We start from the raw sequence: 21,957 nt of genomic DNA, 5'->3' as shown, positions 1-21,957 counted from the left end.
AATCGAGACAAACTCACGGACTCATGTAAGTCACATTTACCTCATCGAAGCTTATATTTATAAAAAAAAAGGACACTTTAGTAACAGTGCACTTTTTTTTAACTTATTTTTTGCACTCTTTCAGATCCCTCTATTTATTGGTGTATAAATAATCGCTTTGTTTTGTTTCGTATGAAGGAGGAAGTGAAATTGACAGAATTATTATAAATAACAAAACCACTACTGAACAAACCATTTTATCATATTTCAAAAACAGAAGTGAAACAATAAATAAATATCGGTTCTGCATATCGGTTATCAGGTACATGAACATGCAAATGATCCGTATCGGTTATAAAAAAGCAATATCGGTCGAGCTTTCTCTCTAGTAAATTGCCCCTAGGTGTGCACGTGTGTGCGCATTCCTACCTTGCACCCGGTGTTCCCGAGATAGACTCCGGATCCACTGTGACCCTGACCAGGCTGAAGCAGTTACTGAAGATGAACGAATGAATGATATCAGGACAGATACTATCCTTAAATACTAGATCGGTATCTGATCAGTTTTGGCGTATTGTTCCGACACTGATCTTGCACACAAACACACAGCTTTTCTTAAAGGAAGTTGGTTTTGCTTAAAGCCAGATTAGAGCCAGATTAAAGAACTAATAAGACTTTTTAAAAAAAGGAGAGTTGGTGCATTCCTACTAAAGACATAATGTGTTATTTAATGCAACTGTTTAGGTAGAAACCGTGTCACTGAACTACTCTTATTTGTTAGCAACATTATTCTCAACAGCTTGACTGGTTGTCATTGGGTGTGAGAGGAAACTTTATGTAATTTTGGCTGAACCGTTCGTTTAAATGTCGGGTGTGGTGACTGATCCTCCTGCAGGGCCCCAGCGCAGAGAGTGGCACGATGGAAGTAATGGATGAGAGCACTACATCACCCACTGATCCGAACAGCGACGACCTCCCACCGTACCTGCGTGAAGATCCACCAGAAGGTACGGCATAAACTTAGAACGTTCTCTCTTTTTCCTGAAATTTCGTCTCAGTAGCCAGGAGATCGTAATTTCCAAATAGTTGGAAACGTACAGCTTGCACTCAAATATGGAAAAATTGGGCCACAGGGAAATTTTTGGGATCGTTATAATTGTGTAACCTTTAATCCCAGCTGATATTCAATTCAGTTCAATTCAATTTTATTTGTATAGCGCTTTTTACAATGGACGTTGTCTCAAAGCAGCTTTACAGAGATGTATAAACACAGCATACAGATTTTAAGTGTGTGGATTAATCCCTATTGGGCAAACTGGTGACAATGGTGGCAAGGGGAAAAACTCCCCAAGATGATATGGGGAAGAAACCTTGAGAGGAACCAGACTCAGAAGGGAACCCATCCTCATCTGGGTAATAACAGACAGTGTGAAAGTAAAAGAAAGTTCATTATGGTTTTTACATGAAGTCTTTGTTGAACTAGTCCACTGTTCACTAAAGGAGACCTGAGTGCAAAGCTGCATGTGATTATTGCAGTCTCAAGGCCATAGCAATATGATATTGTTTATACAGTTTATTGTAAGAATGGGCAAACTGTTGAACAACCACAAGCTATAAGATGAGGCTCGTCCTACATGTTTAGACATCAGTGTGGAAGCTTTTTAGACCGGGTTGGTACAGGACAGGAATGAACATGTGTATGTTATATTATAATATAATGTGCTTTTCTCAGACTGCTGTAGGGCTTTTTGTTGTTGTTGTTGTTGTTTGTTTGTTTATTTTTTTAAGGAAAACTGCCATGAAACACATTAATTGGGGTTATTTTGGAAATATTTGTAATATTGTATATTTAATGGTTCTGGTGCTAATTTGTTGGTTTTCGTTAGCAGTTGTCTGCCACGTTCACGTCTCAGGCTGACATTGCTAGCATAATTACTCTACAATGGTGTTTAATCGGAGGAAAAATGCAAATGATCCCAAACCTAAGGTTTTGTTGTTAGCTCGTTTTTAAAAAAAAAAAAAAAAAAAAAAAAATAGAGCAAGAGCTTCTTTTCCCACTCACCATTTTTCAGTGAAGCTCCAAGTCATATTAATTAGAAACCCAGACAGAAAAGGTTAGATTGAATGCAATGTAGCTATATAGCACAGTTACAAAAACTTATCTCGGTCAGCTAGTGATCTACGGAACGACGAGCATGATGACGTTGGTGGCGGTGATATTAGCATGAAAGTTGAAGCTTTAGAAGCTATTTGAGCAGAAAGTACAGATGAGGTGGTGAAAGAGCTGGACAGAAGAAAGGACTAAAGCTCTGCTGCATCACTCTCTTCCACGATCAGCAGGTAGTCGAGTGGTGTTGTGGGTAATGCAGGAAACGTTTTAACCAAAATGAGAACAGAATAACACACAGTCATAATTTCATTCAGAATTAAAGATTGCATATTGATAATCAATCAAGTTTTTCAGGGTGGATTTTCCCTTTAATTCTTGAAGGTTCTTTGTATTTTCAGTGCATGGTTGTAGGTTTCTGGAGGGCGTTCCTACAGTCTGTAAACAATGAATCCGAAAACAGGTGGAGATCTAACTACACGTTTCCCGAAGAGCAGTGTTTAATAGGGATGTGATGGTGAGGAAATTTTCCCACTGGTTAATCGACGTGTGAAAATACTGGTTAATGCCGGTAACCCTGGTTTCCCCCTCGCTTATGAATGCCCGTGTGGTTGGGCATTTCGCTTTCAAATTAGCGGCATTTCTGGGGTGGCAATTGCTTTAATGGTGGGTTCGTTATTATTCTTAATGAAATACACAACAACAACAAAACAGTACAATGACAAACTCACTTATAATAAACACAGAAGTTTTGAAACCAGATTTTCCGCCATTGTGTCGTCAGTCAGCTCGCCTCACTCTCACTCGTACTAAATGAAATCTGACTCTTGCTGATCTGTGCTGCGACTCCGACTCATTCGGCTCATGCTGAATTTAGCAGACGCGTTCAGTTTTCAATTGTAGCGACCTGTCTCTAACGGAACTAAATCATTTTTATTACTATAATAAGGCAAAATGGTGGTGGGGCGGTGCTGCAGTGGGTAAGCGATGTAATCGGTGTTCGGGAACACCGACTAACGCAGCAAGCCTAGTGTTTAACCAACTATAAACCCTCTGACATAAGTTTCTAGGACAGTATACAAAATGAACACAGCAGCTCTTATGTGCGTATCCTCTGTGTATCTCACTTTGTTAGATCTCTCTGTTTGAAGCCTAATGCTGATTGCAAATGCATTGATCAAAGGATTTTCAGATCTGGTGAAGGGGGCGAAATGCTTAATGAGGAGATATGTAGTGCTATTTTCTTGCACAAGATGGCAGTGTGTGTTCGCAAGAGGCACTAAATGCAAAGCAAACATACCAGGCCTACATTCCTTTTTTTTTTTTTTATTCTTTTTTTTTATTGAATTTTTCAGTTCATTACTGTTGTATGAATTCCTGTCACTGTCTTAAAAGCCATCGAATCACTTTATCAGCTCACATGAAGTTCATTAGCTGCCGGACAGTTTGAATCAATATCAGCGATGGAGGTGAGGAGCAGATTTTAACCGGAAGACCTTGTGATTAAATTCAGTTTTCATTTCAAAACCAGCAATAAACAGTGGATGAGTTGTTTTGTTTTGTTTATAAATGAATGTAGGATTGAATTAGAATGAACAAAGCTGATGCTGTTGGATTTCACACCAATTCAGCAAGGGTGAATTTGCATGAGATCATATTGGGTGCTGTAGCCTATTTTTTTTTCTTTTTTTTTTTCTTTTCATTTTTCGCTTTGGTTAGTAGTGGTCCTATATTTGGTACAGAGTTTTTACGACTCTGATTCAAGTTGCAAGTCGTCCCTTAGTTCTGACTCCCAAGTAAACCTAGTGTTAAGACCCAATGCATTTATGACTCAGCTAAAGCACTGCTAGAGGCTACTGCTGTGTCCAGGCAGAGCTGTGAGTCTTAAGGGTTGAAGTCGAAATTGAGTTGTTGTGGGGTTTTTTTTTTTTGTTTTTGTTTTTTTGTCATGAGTATTGAAATTCAAGTTGAAATCTAAATCAAATTGAGAGAAATTAAACCAAGTTGATTTGTGAGTCATAAACATCAAAGTCTAATATGAGCTGTGCATTGTAAGCACTGAAATTGAAGTCTGATTTCAAATTGAGTAATAAGCACTGATATTCAAGTTGAAACTAATCAAATTAAGAGTCATAAGCATTGAAGTTTAAATTGAGTTGTGATTTATAAGCACTGAAGTTCAAGTTAAAGTCCAGATAAAATTGAGTCATGAGTATTGAAGTCCAAGTTGAGTTGCGAGTCATAAGCATTAAAGTCCAATATGAGCTGTGCTTTGTAGATACTGAAGTTCAAGTTGAAGTCTGGATTAAATCGAGAGTCCTAAGCATTGAAGTCCAAATTAAGTTGTACACCATGAGCACTAAAGTCCAAATTGGGTTGTGAGCCCTAAGCTTTGAAGTCTGAATGAATTTGCGAGACATGAAGGTATTTGAGTCATAACTCAATGATACAAATACCACGTTTTAAGCTTTTAAGTCCACGTTGAGTTTAGAGATGCACTGATACTAAATTTCTCAGCCGATACCGATAACCGATTATTCAGAGTGATATCGGCCGATACAGATAGTTCTGCCTTTTATGCCTTTTTTTAAAAATTAATAATAATTAATTCCGAATGAAATGTAAATAAATACTTTGTCCATTTTAAGTTGTTTCACAGTAACTGGTCTCATAAACAGAAAACACGTTACTCACATTAACACATGAACTAAATTCTGAAGATTAAAGTAAGATTTCTTAACTTATTGAATGTTATTAATTCATATTAACAGAATTAAGTGACTGAATTCTAAAAAACCTCCTGTTAGTCTCACATTCACTCACCACAAACAAAAGCATTTCTACTTCATCACTGAACAACAAACTGGTAATATATAATATCAACTTTTTTAAATATTAACATTAACTGGATATGAAATATACTACTCTACAAATATATTTTTCTGTGATGTATATAAAATATACTTTTTTTGTGAACTCCTCTTCATTAAAATCTTTCAACCATGTACTGGCGCTTTAATTCAGTGCGAGCAGCTCGGGGGAAAAAAATTGACTTGACACTGAAACTCCCGCTTCACTGCTGCTCACTTCCGGCGTAAAATTTTAGCAGTGCAGAGATTACAAACTGCAGTTTTGTCATCATTCCACACAAGTGCCATCATCTTTACACACAGCCCGAAATTGATGTGTTTTCCCCCTCCCTCTTTTGATTGACAGGATATAATCGGCCCTGATCATCGGATGTTTTTAAACTATCGACCGATGGCCCATAGCAGGAAAAATAGCCTTTATCAGCCGATAGTTTAAAAACCTCCGATAATCAGGTCTGATTATATCCTGTCAATCAACAGAGGGTGGGAAAATACATCGATTTCATGCCGCCTGTAAAGAAGATGCCGATGGCCGATAGCGGGGAAAAATAGCCTTTATCGGCTTTATCAGCGATACATCAGTGCATCTCTAGTTGAGTTACAAGTCATGACTTTCAGGTCTGATTCTCAAGTGAATAAGTTTGGGACTCCAGTGAGACTCCAATTGTAACCCATCAGAAGGAAAATCACTCAAAAGGTAGCAACCCGTGACGATTTTGGAGGATGCAGTGCATTAACTTGAGCACGATCTTGATTCTGTCCCTGCTCAGATTTCGGTCTTGACAAGCTGCAAAATGGCTAAAAGTGAAAATGTCTCTTTTAATAAGAAACCTGGTTATTTATATTCCGCTCCTCTCTGAAAGCACATCGCCGTTCGTTGAGAGGTCTGGTGCATCTGCTCTGTGGATGTGTTAAGCAGCGATAGCTGGATTAATCCTGTTTCAATCCATTATTGATAATGAAAAACGATGCTTTCTAGCACTCCTGGGCTTTTTTGTACTCTCCTGCGGATTTTTACATCAGTTATTGCATTTTCTTTGCCGCTCCCGTGTACAGACCAGTGATCACACAGTTGTGTTTCAAGTAACTTCCTTGAACTTAAACTTTATATAAATTGCTCTCGGTAGGGTGGTGATGCGTAGGTGGTTGTGTAACCTTGTCTGGCAGGTCAGATGCTTGTTTTTATCATGAATAAAAGCTGCACTGAATCAATTGCTCTTTTTTGTGACCACTCAGTCCTGAAACTGCTCGGAGCACATGTATTTTTTATTATATAGTAAATAATGTAGCATATTCATTACTGAGACTGCTGGAAAGTTTAATTTGCCCAGAGATGCTGTCAGACGAAGGCATTTATGTTATAGGCTGTTATGTAATGAATAAGACTAGGGCATCTATACAGATGTGCTTTACCTATGCAGTTTTGAGCACATCATGTGTAGATGCCTTTGTCTTATTTATTGGCAGGTTCATCCAAATTTACTAGTGGCCAGTTCTGTCCACTTGAGAAGGCAGAGGCCAACTGCAAACACTTTTGTTTTTGTTTTTTTGAGGTATTGTGGACAAACTTTTTTTTTTTTTGTCAAAACACTTCATCACATACAGAGGAAAAACACCGTGCTCCTGCTCGGTCATACAGATCCGAATGGCTGCTCTGCCAGAACACACACACTGCCATTCTTCCTTCTATATGAGAACAGTCCCCTGCAGTCTGGTTTCTGATTGGTCATGTGACTTGGCACTTTAATATATTAACTCGAGCCTATTTGACTTTGTGCAATGAGGCATTCAATTAATACACTCTTGTGTTTTTAAAATGGTTATCACTGAATTACCACTGTATTTAAAATGTCTAAGAATAAAGGAATAACTCTTGACTGTCTGTCAAGATTTCACTCGATCTATGAAAATCTGTCGGTTAATTTGTCTGTCTCTCTCTTTGTTTTTTTTTTTTTGTTTGTTTTTTTTTGGTTAGCTGCCTATCTGTCTAGCTTTCTCTTTATATGTCTGCCTGTCTTTCTGTTTGTCTACATTTTTATTAATGTTTGTCTGTCTGTCTTTTCAGCCTTTTTGTTTACTGTATCTGTTTATGTGTCTGTCATCTGGCTAGCTGTCTCTTTTTTTTTCTGCTAGTCTACATACCTGCTTATATATATGTTTGTCTCCTATTTGTCTGCTGTATCTGTGTTTCTTTCTTTCAGTCTGTCTGTCTCAGTCAACGTACCTCTGTCTGTCAGCCAGTGTATCTCTAAGTCCATCTTTCTGTCAGTCTGTCTGTTTCTGTAGGTCTGTCACTGTGTGTCTGTCTGTCAGTCTCTCTGTAAGTCTGTCTCTGTCTGTCTCTGTAATAGAGATCGACTGATATTGATTTTTTTATTTATTTATTGCTGATACGATCATTTGCATGTTTATTTGCCCAATCACTGATATGCAGAACCTATATTTATTTATGTATTGTTTTACTTCTATTTTTGACACAATGATGATGACACCACTGAACTGAACAAATTGTTTTATTTACAACAATTTTGTCAATTTCACTTCCTCCTTGCATACAAAACAAAACAAAACTCTTACGTATACACCAATAAATATAGGGGTCTGAAAGAGTGCAATAAAAAAATAGTGTACTGTTACTAAAGTGACTTCCCCCCCCCCCCCCCAAAGCTTCAGAGAGGTAAACAGATTATGTGACTCCGTCAGTTATTTTTCCCCTATTTTTTAGCAGCAAGTTGCTTAAACTACATATCAAGCATTTATGTAATGTATCTAATTTGTACATTTAAAGGCTGTTATGTTAAAGTTTATTAATTAAAGCAAAGCAAGTATACTTACCTGTGCACACCGTTGTTGACTCAGTCTCCCATCAGATTTGGTCCTGTGTGCAATTCTCCAAGCGTCCACAAGATGGGGCCATTCGTCGGTGGATCCAATATTATAAAACCGATAACCGATTATGGAAAAATGCTTAAATATCAGGAAAAATATCGGTAAAACTGATTAGCGGTTGATCTCTACTCTGTCGGTCTCTCTCTGTCGGTCTTTTTCGGTTGGTCTCTCTCTCTGTCGTTTTTTTTCCGGTCAGTCTTTTTTGGTCAGTCTCTCTGTCGGCTCTCTGTAAGTTGCTCTCGGTCGGTCTCTCTCTGTCATTTTTTTTCAGTTGGTCTCTCTCTGTCGGTCTCTCTCTGTTGGCTCTCTCTCTAGAAGTTGGTCCCGGTCGGTCTCTCTCCGTAAGTCGGTCTCTCTCTGTATGTCTCTCTGCAAGATGGTCTCTGTCAGTCTGTGTCTGTTAGTCTTTCTCTGTAAGTCTCAGTCATTATGTCTTTCTGCGTCAGTCAGTTTATCTCTGTCAGTCTCCCTTTGCCTCACACTCATTATTGTATATATCTGGGCAGAGGCAAATTGTGAACTAATGGAGCTCAGTCTTGCTTGTTTTTGTTGTTGTTTTATTTTTCCCACTCTCTCTCTCTGTTGGTAATGAGGTTGTTTTTGTGCCGACATTACAGTTTTTGGTGGGGTAACATGAGGCTCTTAATAAAACTGCAAAGTAACCAACTCTCAACTGGCTGCATCAGTTTATTAAAAAACAAAAAAGTGATTGAGGAAGTTGGCTATATTGTTTCTTTTGTTGGTTACTCTGACTCTAGATCCTGTCTGGGTGAATGGATGGATGGATGGATGGATGGGTGTTTTGTCTTTGTTCAGCTGGGGAAAAATACATCCAAATATAGAGCTTGCTTTTTGTGCAGTTTGAAAAGGTGTTTATTATGTGCAGATATTTGGGCTTGTACATAATTTGTAATGGATGTCTGATTAAAAACGCAATCGGCGCATCCACGCTGACTTCAGATGTAATGAAGCAGCAGTGTTGATATCCTGAAAGCTGATCCAAACCTAAAGTCTTATGAATTTAAATATTTATTCAAAATTTTTTTTAAATCAGTGCACTTTGTAGGCAAATGATTCCGTTTGCGAAAAAAAGAGAAGTTTAACAGAAACTGCTGTTACATAGACAAACAGAGATGAGCTGTTTAGTAGCGACAAAACTGAAAACACAAACTGGCATCAATACTGTGAACAACTAGCATGCTAATGCAGCTCTGGAAGATCACAGAGAGGATACATCTTGATTTCACTGTAGTTTTTCATCTGCAATTTCTCTAGCACCATTCTATCTGAGAACAGTTAGGATGGAAAAACGTAGAGATAGACGTAGACATTAGCGTATTAATTGAGTCAATAATGGGTGTCGGTCATCAAGAGACGCAAATACTATAGATGACTAGACTCTCTCTCTCTCTCTCTCTCTCTCTATATATATATATATATATATATATATATATGTATATGTATGTATGTATATGTATATGGGACTAGACTATACCCTATAGATGTTACAGCAATATGAAAAAATAACAGAGATTAGGTGTGAACAGATATTATAGATATTTCAGTTTCTCACGCAGTCTAAACCCTGAGTTGTTTCAGTTTAAAATAACAAATCATTGAATAATTAAGGAATATCACACTTGGGGGTGTGCTGTTCTAGAAAGTGATCACCTTCTGATTAATGAGAATGGAGAATTCAGCAGTTGTGTGGTATAAGTAAGTGCTATTACCTCAGCTATATTATGTCTTGGATTTAGAGAAGTAGCTGAATCTTCATTGACTTTTATACCTTTTGAGTAATTCTGAACATCCTGAACAAATTGCAGCTTCCTCAAGAATCAACTAAGGGCAGGGGGGGAAAAAATCAGAGGTTTACACAGGTGCAGAATGTGTACCTGATAACACACTGTGTTTTAACTGGCTCTCTGATAGAGCGCCCTTATGAGGAAGTCTAGGCTTTATTTGCATCCCTAATTAAGTAGGAGGAAGAGATAACCGAGTGGAGGTGTAAAAGCAGCTGCTTCCCGTTACTTCATCTCTCATAGTCAGATGAATTTGCATTCCCCCCCCCCCTCTACTTCATCTGACTTTGTTTTTTCCCCCCAAGTGCTCTTCATGGATGTTTCTAAAAGATGCACCTGTCAAAAATGGGTAATGTCGAGTATGCGTAAATAATTGGCACGAGCGGAACACAGTGGCTCTCCCGCTGACTCGCAGAGAAACTTAGTCCTGCTGTGCACCTCTGAGCTGTTTAAAATAAATCCCCATTCACTTTGCATCATGACCTAAAAATCCACATCAAATCTACAAGTGGCTACTTGAAGCACAGTGGGTGAGCATTACAGCCAAAGGTGGATATTAATGTTCCCCACTTGCATGGTTGGATTAGCTTTTTTGGTAAAAACAAGGTTCAGTTATGGGTTAGATTGTCTCATGATTCTTTTGAAGCATTCTTTCTGAGGTCACGGAGTGTTTTGGATCTTTCAGTAGCACTCATGCTATCAAATTACATTGTATTGTACAGGATCTGCTCTGTTATGTTCAACAAGCATCAATGAAGTTATCATAATAATTCCCAGCCTTCAAACAAATGTCCCTCCAGAGTTGGGGGTTCGATTCTCGCTTCTGCCCTTTGTGCGCGGAGTTTGCGTTTTCGCCCGGTGCTTCGGTTGTTTCCTCTGGGTACTCCGGTTTCCTCCCCCAGTCCAAAGACATGTGCTGTAGGCTGATTGGCATCTCTAAATTGTCCATAGTATGTGTGTGTGTGTGTGTGTGTGTGTGTGTGTGTGTGTGTGTGTGTGTGTGAACAAGGTGTCCCCCGCTTTGTGCCCAGAGTTCCCTGGGATAGGCTCCAGGCTCCCTGCGACTCTGTGTAGGGTAAGCGGTACAGAAAATGGATTGATGGCTACCGGCTGATCTCGGATTAACCAATCAAGGTTATGGATTTTTCCCATTTCTTTTTGAAAGCTTCTGGCCCAGTAGCTGCACTCTGAGCTCAGAGATATCATAATGACAGCTGATTAAGTGCAGGAAGAGGAAAGGTGGGGTAAGTCTGGTGGCTGTTGAGTGGTGCAACAGAAAGTGTTCACGATATCCTCTGCAGATCAGGCGTTCAAATCCAGACAAGGTGGGAAGGATGGTATCCTGTCCCCCCTGTAAGTCTTAGCACCTCTAGCCAATCGTGGAAGTTTGTGAGTTCATGTATGCAGAACAGGGCAAATAGCTCTTTCTTCTGAGTTATGCTGCCCTGTAATGCAGCAAGCAACAGTTCAGAAAAGATGCACACTTTAGCACACAGGAAAACTGGTTAATGGGTAAGGGGGCACAGGTTCCAGGCTCAAAGAAATATCCATGTTGTTTTGTAAGATGTCATTTCTCCCTATTGCTAGCATGTTATTTTAATCACGTTCAGTGGAATGGGCGTAAAGCTATTTTATCGTCTATGCCAATTAACATTATTAATATGATAAGATTGGTTGATGGTAGAATACCACCACTGCTACTCCTGGTTAGCATACAACACAACATAAAATACACGTTATCCGTTATTATGAATCTTCTAATGCTACCAATATTGCAGTTTTTCCACTTTTTTACCAAGAGCTGCATCCTCGTTGAATGAATAGCCTTTCAAACCCAAAACCATGGACTTTAATGATGTCAATTCACGTCTCGCATCTGCCTCAAAATATTCATTTGCTGCCAATCTGACCTCTCATCCAACCTCATGAAAATGATTCAGAATTATATTGCGAGCTGTGTTTTCTAACAGGAGTTTTACTGCACTAGGAGCACATCATGATTCAAACAAAAAGGTTTCTATTGAACAGATTATTTCCCATCTCGTTCAGTCAGCTAGAAAGTTCATTGAGATTGCCCTGTCTCAGTTTCCTCTATTTATCTTCTGTGAGATTCAAGACAGACCTGTTACTGTAAAACACAGTTAGGAAAAAACAGATATACATGGTGGCCAAAAGTTTGTGGACACCTGACCATCACACCCATATGTGGTTCTTCACCAGACTATTGGGAGGCCACAATTGTATAGAATGTCTTTGTATACTGTAGTGTTACAATTTCCCTTCACTGGAACTAAGAGTCTCAAACCTGTTCCAGCATGACCGGGTCACTGTGCACAAAGCGAGCTCCGTGAAGCCATGATTTACCAAGGTTGGAGTGGAAGAACTCGTGTGTCCTTCTCAGAGCCCTGCCCTCAACCCCACTGAACACTCTCATTTATTGAATAGCCTCACTAATGAGACGTAATTTGTGTGCGTACATAAACGGCTTCAGATTGAATGTCTTCTGTTGTTTCTGTTTCTGTTCTTTTATTTCTCTTCTGTTTATTTCATCCTTTGGTTCTCCGTGGGTTCATCTAACGCTTCATTTGTGCTGATAAAGTACTGGAACATCCATTAAGATGGCAACAGAGATTCAGCCATGCTTTTAAAATGTTATTTTCTCATTCTCATACAGATTTACCTTTTGAAAGACGCAGCCCCCCCCCCCCCCCAGGAACTTAGACTCGCACACATTTCCTCCACTCTTAGGCCAGACTCCATTTGTACCTCGACTCAAATCAAATAATTACTCCTAATTGTCTGCAGAGCCAGAAAGAGGAAATCATCAGATACAGATTGTACCTTTTAATAGCTGATGGGCACAGATAGTATAGCATACATTAACATTGTATGGCTATCATTATTATGAATGCTAGTGTTGTCAAGTGAAGTGTTCCTTCCTTCCATAGCGAGCTGAAATTAAACAAATCCTCTGGTCTGCAGTGTCCTGTTATGAGTGGCCACCAAAGAGGACTTTGGAAGTCAGATGAGCTATTAATAGAGTAAAATGAAGTTTTATTGACTTTTCCTGCTCGTGTCCTGTTTGCTGGGGGCGCGTGAGCCACTCCATCATCCTGACAGATCCAGTGCACATGGACGTGTGTGTGCTGTGGTGTGTGTGATGTTCTGTGAAAGTATGATGGATGGGCTGGCGGGCGGACGAGGTGCGAGGCACAGTGTCCACCTGCGTTTTCGGCCAGAGTGGGTTTTTTTTTTAAATCAGGCCCCAGACAGAAAGATGCTACATCGGCATATGCAGCAATCAAAGTGTGCGAGTCCGGTGATGGATTACTGGGAGAGGCATGGAGTACATACTGTACGGTCAAATTTTCATCGGCCATTATGGCACAGGGTAGAAAGGAACACCTGCCAGGAGTGGAAATTTCATCTTTTCTTTGCTCCATTGTGCATGCCTCCTTCAGTCGAACCGACGGGCATGGAGGCCATGCCTCGTTCACTCGATCCGACGGGCATGGAGGCCACGCCTCCTTCACTTGATCCAATGGGCACGGAGGCCACGCCTTCTTTGCGTCACTTCAATTGGGAAATATGTAATGATGACTAATCAGAACTGAAGCAGTGTTCATTAATAGTAATAAACATTATTTTTTAAAGAGCGTTTTATACATAAACTACGTCTCAAAGCACGTCTCAGAATAGAAGAAATGTTACATTACAAGAAGGAGAAAATAAAACTAATTTATTTTTCAACATAAGTGTTCAAAGAAAGGGAAAACCCATTGATCATAAAGTGTTAAAAATGGAAAATAAATAAGATCACCATTTTTTTTATTTATTAAAGAATGACGCATCGTACTTTTTTTTTTCCGTTTTTATAGTTACATTTATCGTTGTGGAATACTGTGAAGCAAGTTATCATTTATGTTATAGCAGCTATAAACATTTGCTGTGCTACAAAACGGCATAAATCTTTAAACATACAGCAAAACAACAACAAATGACTCCAGACCGCAGAATCCGATTGCAGTAAAAACATCAAAAACACCATATCTAAAATAATTACACTGGGAAGAAAATTGATTTCGTGGCAAAAAATTGTCACAAAAGTTTTGGTCTGTTCATACTCTAAATACAAATCTCATTCAAGTAACGAGTTACAGCACAGAGGCAGAATAACAACAAATACATTACTGTCCAAATCATTTTCCAGCTCGCAGTTTATGGTTGTTTTTCGAGCCGTGAGCTCTCTGGGAAATCTGTGTCATTATGGTGCTTTCTGCTGAACTGTAGGAAACGTCCTGCAGCTTCTCATCCATTAACCGCACAGTCACACTGCGGTGTCACACACACTCGGGGCCGCGGCTCGCAGCGCGTCAGGGCCGATACACGTCAGCGCCTCTTGCTGTCTGCTTTGTTATCAGGGCTTCGTCACGGAGCCAGAGAGCAGAGAGGGGACTTTGTGGGAAAATAAACTCCGAGGCTGAACTTCAAGGCTCCTGCTTTGAGCTCAAGATGTGTGTGTGTGTGTGTGTGTGTGTGTGTGTGTGTGTGTGTGTGTGTGTGAGAGAGAGAGAGAGAACTGTATTTTTCAGTCCATGACATATAGAGTCGTGGGAGTGAATAATATTAACTAACATCTCTGCACACAAATAAACAATCAATTTCAGAATTATTGGCACTCTTGTGTATACTTTATTAGATACATTCTTGTACTATATCTGCTCATTCATGTAATGATGCAGTCATGTGGCAGCTGTGCATAAAATCATGCAGATACAGGTCAAGAGCTTCACTTATTGTTCACATCAACCATCCAAATGGGAAGCTGACAGGAAGTCTGCAGTAACACGTATAACCATTCTGTACAATCGAGCTGAACAGAAAAGCATCTCAAAACACACAGCATGTCAGATCTTGAGGCAATTGGGCTACAATAGCAGAAAACCACATCGGGTTTCACCCCTGTCAGCCAAGAACAGGAATCTGAGGCTCCACATGGCACAGGTTCATCGAAACTGGTTTCTTGGTCTTTTACCAATCATCAACTGTCCAGTTTCTGTGAACCTGTCCGGCACTGACAACCATACCGTGGTTAAAGATCACTTTTAACCCACCATTCTGATGTTCCATGTGAACGTTAACTACTGTAATTTGCTGATTGGATAATTGTAAGAATAAGCTGGTGTACATGTGTTACTATTAAAGTGGCCAGTTAGGTTTGTACAAAATACTGCTCCATCGCATATGATATAGTATGTTTCTGATCATAACCTCCTGGCAGAGGCAAGCAGGTTTTGTGCAGAAATATCCTGGTATTCATGATGCAATCGATCTGCCCCTGAGCTCACAGCATCACAAAACATCACTGATCCACTTGTATATTTTATACACGTGTACACACACACACCCACACACACACTCCGTGTTGTCATCTCTGTGTGTAGTAAGTGTGTTCTCTGAGAGCACACCAGGCAGCGACCACATGACGCAGGCTGTTTGATCGAGCGACTCAAATGACGTGAGCTCTCGACTGAAGAAAGGTAGAATGCTGTTTATCCGTTTAGCTGTGCATTTCACCTTCAGTTGTTTCTTAATGCTGACAGGGTGTAGTTATGTGTTATTGCAGGAGCGGCGTGTGAGGCGTGAAGGATCGTCCTCATCATACGCTCCTTTTATTCAGTGGGATGAGAGACTGCAGACTTTCTTTTCAGCACGGAGCAGGAAGGAGCAGAGCTGAGTCTGAATAGAAGCTGGAAATGATGACACTTCACTAGCCTCTCTCTCTCTCTCTCTCTCTCTCTTTCTCTCTCTCTCTCTCTCTCACTCTCTCTGTCTGTCTTTTCAGACTATTCTCTATCACTTTCTCTTTTCCTACTCTTTCTCCATCTCTCCCTCTATCTCCTCTCCCTTTTCACACTCACCTCTCTCTCTCTCTCTCACTGTCTTTCTTCAGGCTTTTCCTCCCTCTCTCTCTTCCCCTATCTCAGTGTCACTCTTTTTCAGACCTCCCTTTTCTTTCTGTCTTTCTTTTTCTTTCTGTCTGTCTTTCGTGTCCTCACCCCTCTCTCTCTCCTTGTCTTTCTTTCTAGCTATATTTTCAGTCTTCATTTCCATTCTAAATTATATTATATACAGTACAATCAATATTGTGTGTGTGTGTGTGTGTGTGTGTGTGTGTTAGTGTTATATTTATCTTACTTACTTGGCTATCCATCTCTATTTATTTATTTATTTATTTATTTATTTATTTATTTCCTTGTCCTGTATCTCTGTGTGGTCGTCTCACACCTTGTCTCTTTACCTGCTCTTTCTGTTTATTCATGCTGACATTTGACTTTATCTACGCCTCCCTTTTCCTTTATCCGCACTGGATCACTCTATATGTCTTCTCTCTCACTCCCTCACTCACTCATGCCGTTCACAAAAAGAAATTTGGTCCCCTCTCTCTCTCTCTCTCTCTCTCTCGCTCATGGTCCATGTTATTCCTAGTTTCATTTTTTTGTCATGTTTCTTCTTTCTTTCTTTAGAGAATAGTGACAGAATGCTCTGTCTCTTTCTCTCATGCTATTAATAGACAAATGAGGGTCTGACAGACGTGTCGAGATGTTTTTCAAGGTGTTTGAGATGTCTTCTTGTCCTCCATGCACTCATCTCTTCCCTGTTAGTAGAGCCCATAATGGTACCTGGCGTAGGTTCCCATGGGGGAGCAAATACACAAAGACCCATTCACTAGTATTCGGACGCTTTGTACAGCATCTTCAAAAACACGAACGTCTTCACGCGTTTCACTGAGGACAGAGGAAATGTGAAGGCAGGTGAAGACACGCTGAGATGCACGTCAGAGTCGTATCAGTAATGAAGATCGGGAAAACTCAAACAGCTGCTCTCAGTATGAGTTCGCAGGCATAAGCAGAGCTGCAGCCAAATCTCCTGAAAGATGACTTCGAAGTTTATTTTGTTCACGACTTGCTTGTGGTCGGCAAAACTCTTTTAGTGCTCATCAGCATTCTGCGCAAATCTGTTCTGCAAGACAAAGTGTTTACAGAGAATGCGTTCGGGGAGAGGCGAGGGGTATGGCCAACTATTAAAAACTGTGTTGTGAAAACAAACATTGGATCTTAACCCCTAAAATGCCAAAAATTATGGAAAGTAACTTACAACCTTTTGTTACATAAGTGGAAAAAATATCAAGAAACAATGAGCTGTGAACAGAACTGTGTAATGTGTAGCTCAGTATGTGTATAAAATTGTCTAGTACTTGACAAAATACACACAATCTGCCATAACATTACAACATTACAGGTGAAGTGAATAACATTTGTTTAGCAGGAAAAATGGGAAAGCGTAAGGATTTGAGTGATTTTGACAAGGGCCTAATTGTGGTGGCTACACGACTGGGTCAGAGCATCTCCAAAACGGCAGGTCTTGTGGGGTGTTCCCATTATGCAGTGATTAGTACCTATCAAAGGATTCCAAGGATGGACAACCTGTGAACCAATGACAAGGTCCTGGACACCCAAGGCTCATTGATGCGTGTGGGGGAAATGTTCAGTGTGATGCTCTGGACAATGTTCTGCTGGGATGTGGATGTTACTTTGACACGTACCACCTACCTAAACATTGTTGCAGACCAAGTACACCCCTTCATGGCAACGGTATTCCCGAAAGGCAGTGACCTCTTTCAGTAGGACAGTGTGCCATGCCACCCTGCAAAAATTGTTCAGGAACAGTTTGAGGAACATGACCAAGAGTTCAAGGTGTTGACTTGGCCTCTAAATTCCCCAGATCTCAATCTGATCGAGCATCTGTGGGATGTGCTGGACAAACAAGTCTGATCCATGGTGGCCCGACCTTGCAACTTAAAGGATTTGCTGCTGGGGTTTTGGTGCCAGATACCACAGCACACCTTCAGAGGTCTTGTGGAGTCCATGCCTCAACAGGTCAGAGCACAATGTTAGGCAGGTGGTCTTTAATGGTATGGCTGATCGATGTATGTCTAAGTAGTTAGGGGGTGGGTGAAAATATATCATATCATATGATATTTTGGGGCGTTTCTACGGTACCCTATATGTGTCACGATATTTAGGTTTCCTAGCCAACTGCTAGCAAAACAGTAGTGTTGCATTTAAGTATAAATATAATAGAATATTAATAATGTATATGAAATCTAAAAAATAATTTGTTTCGTGATGCTTTTATTTAATGTTTCCAATTTTTAGAAATAAATAAATAAATAATTATTTATGTTAAATAAAGGAAAAAACATAGAAAAAGATATCACAATACCTGCCATATCTCAGAAAAGTATATTGTCAGCTATGTGAGAACAACACGAGTAAAATAAAGTCCAAAGAATAATGACTAAAGATAAGCCATTCCCTACCACGTCATTTATATGCTTTTTAAATTTTTTTATTCATATGCATGTCCATATTATTATATTAAACTAGATAGCTAGCTCTGTATAAATGCATACCTATTACATACTTTTTTTTTTCTTTTTTTTTTTTTTTTTAAAGCCTAGTGGCTTGTTAGTAGTTAGTTGTTGTTTTTTTTTTTTGTACTACAAATTACAGAACACATTCATGTATATACAGTGTACGTATACACACACGCACAGATGGTGACAAATTAATGGAGAAACTGGTGGCTGCGTTATACTGTGCGAGGCTTTTTGCTTATTTAAATCAGTTAAACGATCTGTTCAGTTTGATTCGCTGATTCAGTCTTTTGAGTGATTTGGCCAAATGTGCAGCATGTAGCTATTTAAGGCAGACAGCAAACAGCTTGAGTATGTAAAAATAGTTATTTCAACATGCTTGCTCTGTCTGTTTTTAGAAAAATCATAATTTTTCCACACCCAGCCCAATACGGAGTGTGTACACCGAACCGGCTTGAACCGGACTCGTGGAACTCACTGAATCATCTTATCCTCTGAACGAGAGAGGAACGAATCTCATGATCAAAACATTAAGTGACTCAGGAGCGTGGATCAGGTTCAGCATACGCGCAATTACAAATATAACTTTTACAACATTTTTCACTTTTTGGAAAACACAGAGTGATAAAAATGTATAACATAAGCTAATAATAATAATTAGGGATGCACCTATACCAGTACTCAGGTGTCGGCCTGATACTGTGCTCCTGTACTCGTAAAACTCCCCCGATACAACCGCACCAATACCACTTTATGACAACGTGACCTAGCCTAACCTCTCGTCAGTTGAGCAGGTAGTCGGAAGAGGAGCAATGTCAGCAATTTGGAGATATTTTAAGATAAGTGATGATGATAAACGTAGAGCAGACTGCAAACTATGCTCTGCTAAACTATCAAGAGGAGGGGTAAAAAAAAAAATAGCTCATTTAACACAAGTAATTTGATTAAACATCTAAAGAACAAACATAACGTCAAGTGCAAAGAGTTTGCTAATGCTAGCAGCGGGAAACTGCAACAAACAACTTTGCCGCAAACGCTGGAGAAGCGAGAGAAAATGTCCAGAGACAACCCACGGGCAATAAGAATAACAGAAGCTCTTACCCAGTTCGTTGCTCTTGATGACCAACCGTTGTCAGTTGTAGATAATACAGGATTCGTCGTCTTCTTGGTGTATTTGAGCCGAAGTATGAGATTCCTAGCCGTCACCACATTACTGATACCACATTACCAAAGCTGCATGACTTGGTGAAAAAGCACATCAGGAACCTGTTGCAGGACATTCCGCCTTCAGCTTCAACACTGATATTTGGACTAGCAGTGTCAGCCCAATGTGTCTTATAAGTTTAACAGCACAGTAGATTGACGAGGATTTTAATCCCCAGAGAGTCGTTTTACAAGCAACCCAGTTTAGGGGTTCGCACACTGGCCAAGCCATAGCGGGTGCGTTTGATGACATGCTTCAGACATGGGGCGTTCTGAAAAGTGTGAAGTACTCATATCTGTACTTGTTATCGACAAGTACCCAAATGTAAGTGCTTGTACTTGTACTTGGTCTGAAAAAAAGTGGTATCGGTGCATCCCTAATAATAATAATAAACATTGTTTTATATAGTGCCTGTAAAAAGGCCTCTCAAGGTGCTTTGCATAAGACTATATAGGCATGCATTTAAAAAAAAAAAAAAGTTAATAATAAAATAGTTCATTTATTAATGGTAATATTAATAATAGTTGAATAACATGTACACATATACAGCAAATCTGTGTTTGATAGCAGTGAAGCCCATCATGCAGCAACTGAATGAAAGGAATGAATCCATCTGACCGTGGACATTACCGATTCATTCACCATAATGACTCGTTTAAAAAGACTAAATCGTACATGAAAAAACGTAATCTAATTAAAATAAACCTATTCATTGAAACATAATTAAAATGTTTGGGGTTTTTTCCTGCCTTCAATATTTTGAATTAAAAATTCATTCTGATTCATTTATTTAAATTTGTTTTTCTTTATTTACAACATACTTGGCTTAATTTGTCCAATTAATTTAGGCTCGTTTGTGTTTGGATGAGCCTCTTGTCGGTCATTTTTATAAATTTCAGTCTGAAATCGACAAGAGCTCAGAGCAGCCAATTAATTCTCCTGTGGAAAAAAAAAAAAATAAATCACTCTGTGCTTTGAAAAAGCAAGAAAAACCAGAAGAGATACTTTTCGACACAATTTTGACACATCTTGCCTAATGCAAGTTTAACCGATCGCTCCATCTGATCGACTTCAAAACTAGTTTTATTTGTTAACAATATTTAAAGCATTGACTTATGAATGAGCACACTTGGTAGTTTTTATGATTATAATTATATATTGAACTCTTCAATTTTAATAAGTGTAGCCTTGATATTTTGTAATCTAGGATACAGCTACCTCTCCTTGTTGCATCTAGACGGAAATCCTAAAGCAAACCTACTCTCTTCATATTGAGTATCATTCCTTTAACATACCTGACTGAACACTAATATGGTGAAACATCTCTGAGATTATACTGGTGCACATTCAGAAGGAACTGAAAGACGGAAAAGCATGACAGAAGCTATAGAATGAATTTTTTGCATTTTGAATACACTTTCAGTAGCGTGACCGGTCGCTGCAGGCTGAGACACTACACATTCTCTCTCTCTTTCTCTCTCTCTCTCTCTCTCTCTTTCGTTCTCTCTTTTTCGTTCTCTCTCAGCCCCTAAAGCTCAAACAGTGCAGATGAAATGTCAGGATGTGGGGCGGAACGACAAACCCGATTTTCCCTAAGTGACATGCTCAGAAAATGGAAAGCATCATCCTCATCGCTCTGGCGTTTCCCCCAGTGTGCAGCTTCTGACTGCAGGCACTGTGCAGAGCTCTCGAAGGATTGATGAATCTCTCTCGCGCTCTCCTCTTTTTTCCTTTCTTTCTCTTTTCACCATACACAGCCACCATAATTCATATTTATTCGTAAGGTACAAGTTAACATGCTTTATATTGTTTGGGGTTTTTTTGTTTTGTTTTGCATATTATGTTAAGAGTTACCCTTGGCCTCTTAATTAATCCCCTTATTAATCCTCTCTTTACCCAGTGACTGACATTTGGTAGATGACCTCCTCTAGGCACGTTTGTGCTGTAAAAAATGTGTCCCCATTTTTAATAATGGATTTAATGGTGCTCTGAGAGATGTTCAAAATTTGGGTTTTGCCTTATAACCAAAGGCATATAACCAAATTGTTTGTTTAGGTATGTTTTCTAACAAATTCTGGGGCCTTCCAAGAACTGGTGTACTTTATATTGTGATCACATGACAATTTAATTGCATGCAGGTTTACTCCATTCAACTGATTATATGACTTCTGTTCAAGACACTAAGTTCAACAGGGGTCACTACTTAGTCAACAAACACCCGTACCCCTGTTTATTGATGCATACAGTACATTACAGGTCAACCAATATTGGATATTTACAGATACCGATAACTAAGTTGGGCAGCACTCCTAATAACTCCTTTTCATCGTTGATGTTTTAAAACCGCATCTGAAGTATCCCGCTCTGTGCAGAGTGTAGTCTCGCATGTCAAAAACAAACGCCAGTAGGCATCAGTGCTATTTCTTATTTCACCTCTAGAGGTCACTCTTGTACAGTATAATGACAGCAGACACTTCTCAGCTGCTCCTGCAACCGACACAACCGCGAAAAACTATCTTTGTGGATTTTTGCCAATAAGCAGTAGTTCATTGGCAAAACAGATCAATCGATCGACCTCTATAGTAAATTCAACCAGCCAATCATGTAGCAGCAGCACACTGTATCAACTGATGCATGATCAGAATGGTGCAAGAAAAAAAATCCAG

The 21,957-nt window shown here is 39.5% G+C and overlaps 1 protein-coding gene across 1 annotated transcript in view; it reads left to right on the top strand.

Annotated features, from left to right (window-relative positions):
* The window catches only part of zgc:101566 (Transmembrane protein 263-B-like), a 56,944-nt gene that overhangs the window by 1,950 nt on the left and 33,037 nt on the right, over nt 1-21,957 (top strand). Inside the window, exon 2 of the mRNA XM_053631307.1 lies at nt 875-986. Within this exon, the coding sequence (XP_053487282.1) occupies nt 875-986 (112 nt within the window). The remainder of the gene's footprint in view (nt 1-874; nt 987-21,957) is intronic.

Source organism: Ictalurus furcatus, chromosome 8 (genome assembly GCF_023375685.1).
Source record: "Ictalurus furcatus strain D&B chromosome 8, Billie_1.0, whole genome shotgun sequence".
Classification (NCBI taxonomy): domain Eukaryota; kingdom Metazoa; phylum Chordata; class Actinopteri; order Siluriformes; family Ictaluridae; genus Ictalurus; species Ictalurus furcatus.
The sequence above is the reverse complement of the archived record's forward strand: the minus strand, read 5'-3'. Positions and strand labels throughout refer to the sequence as shown.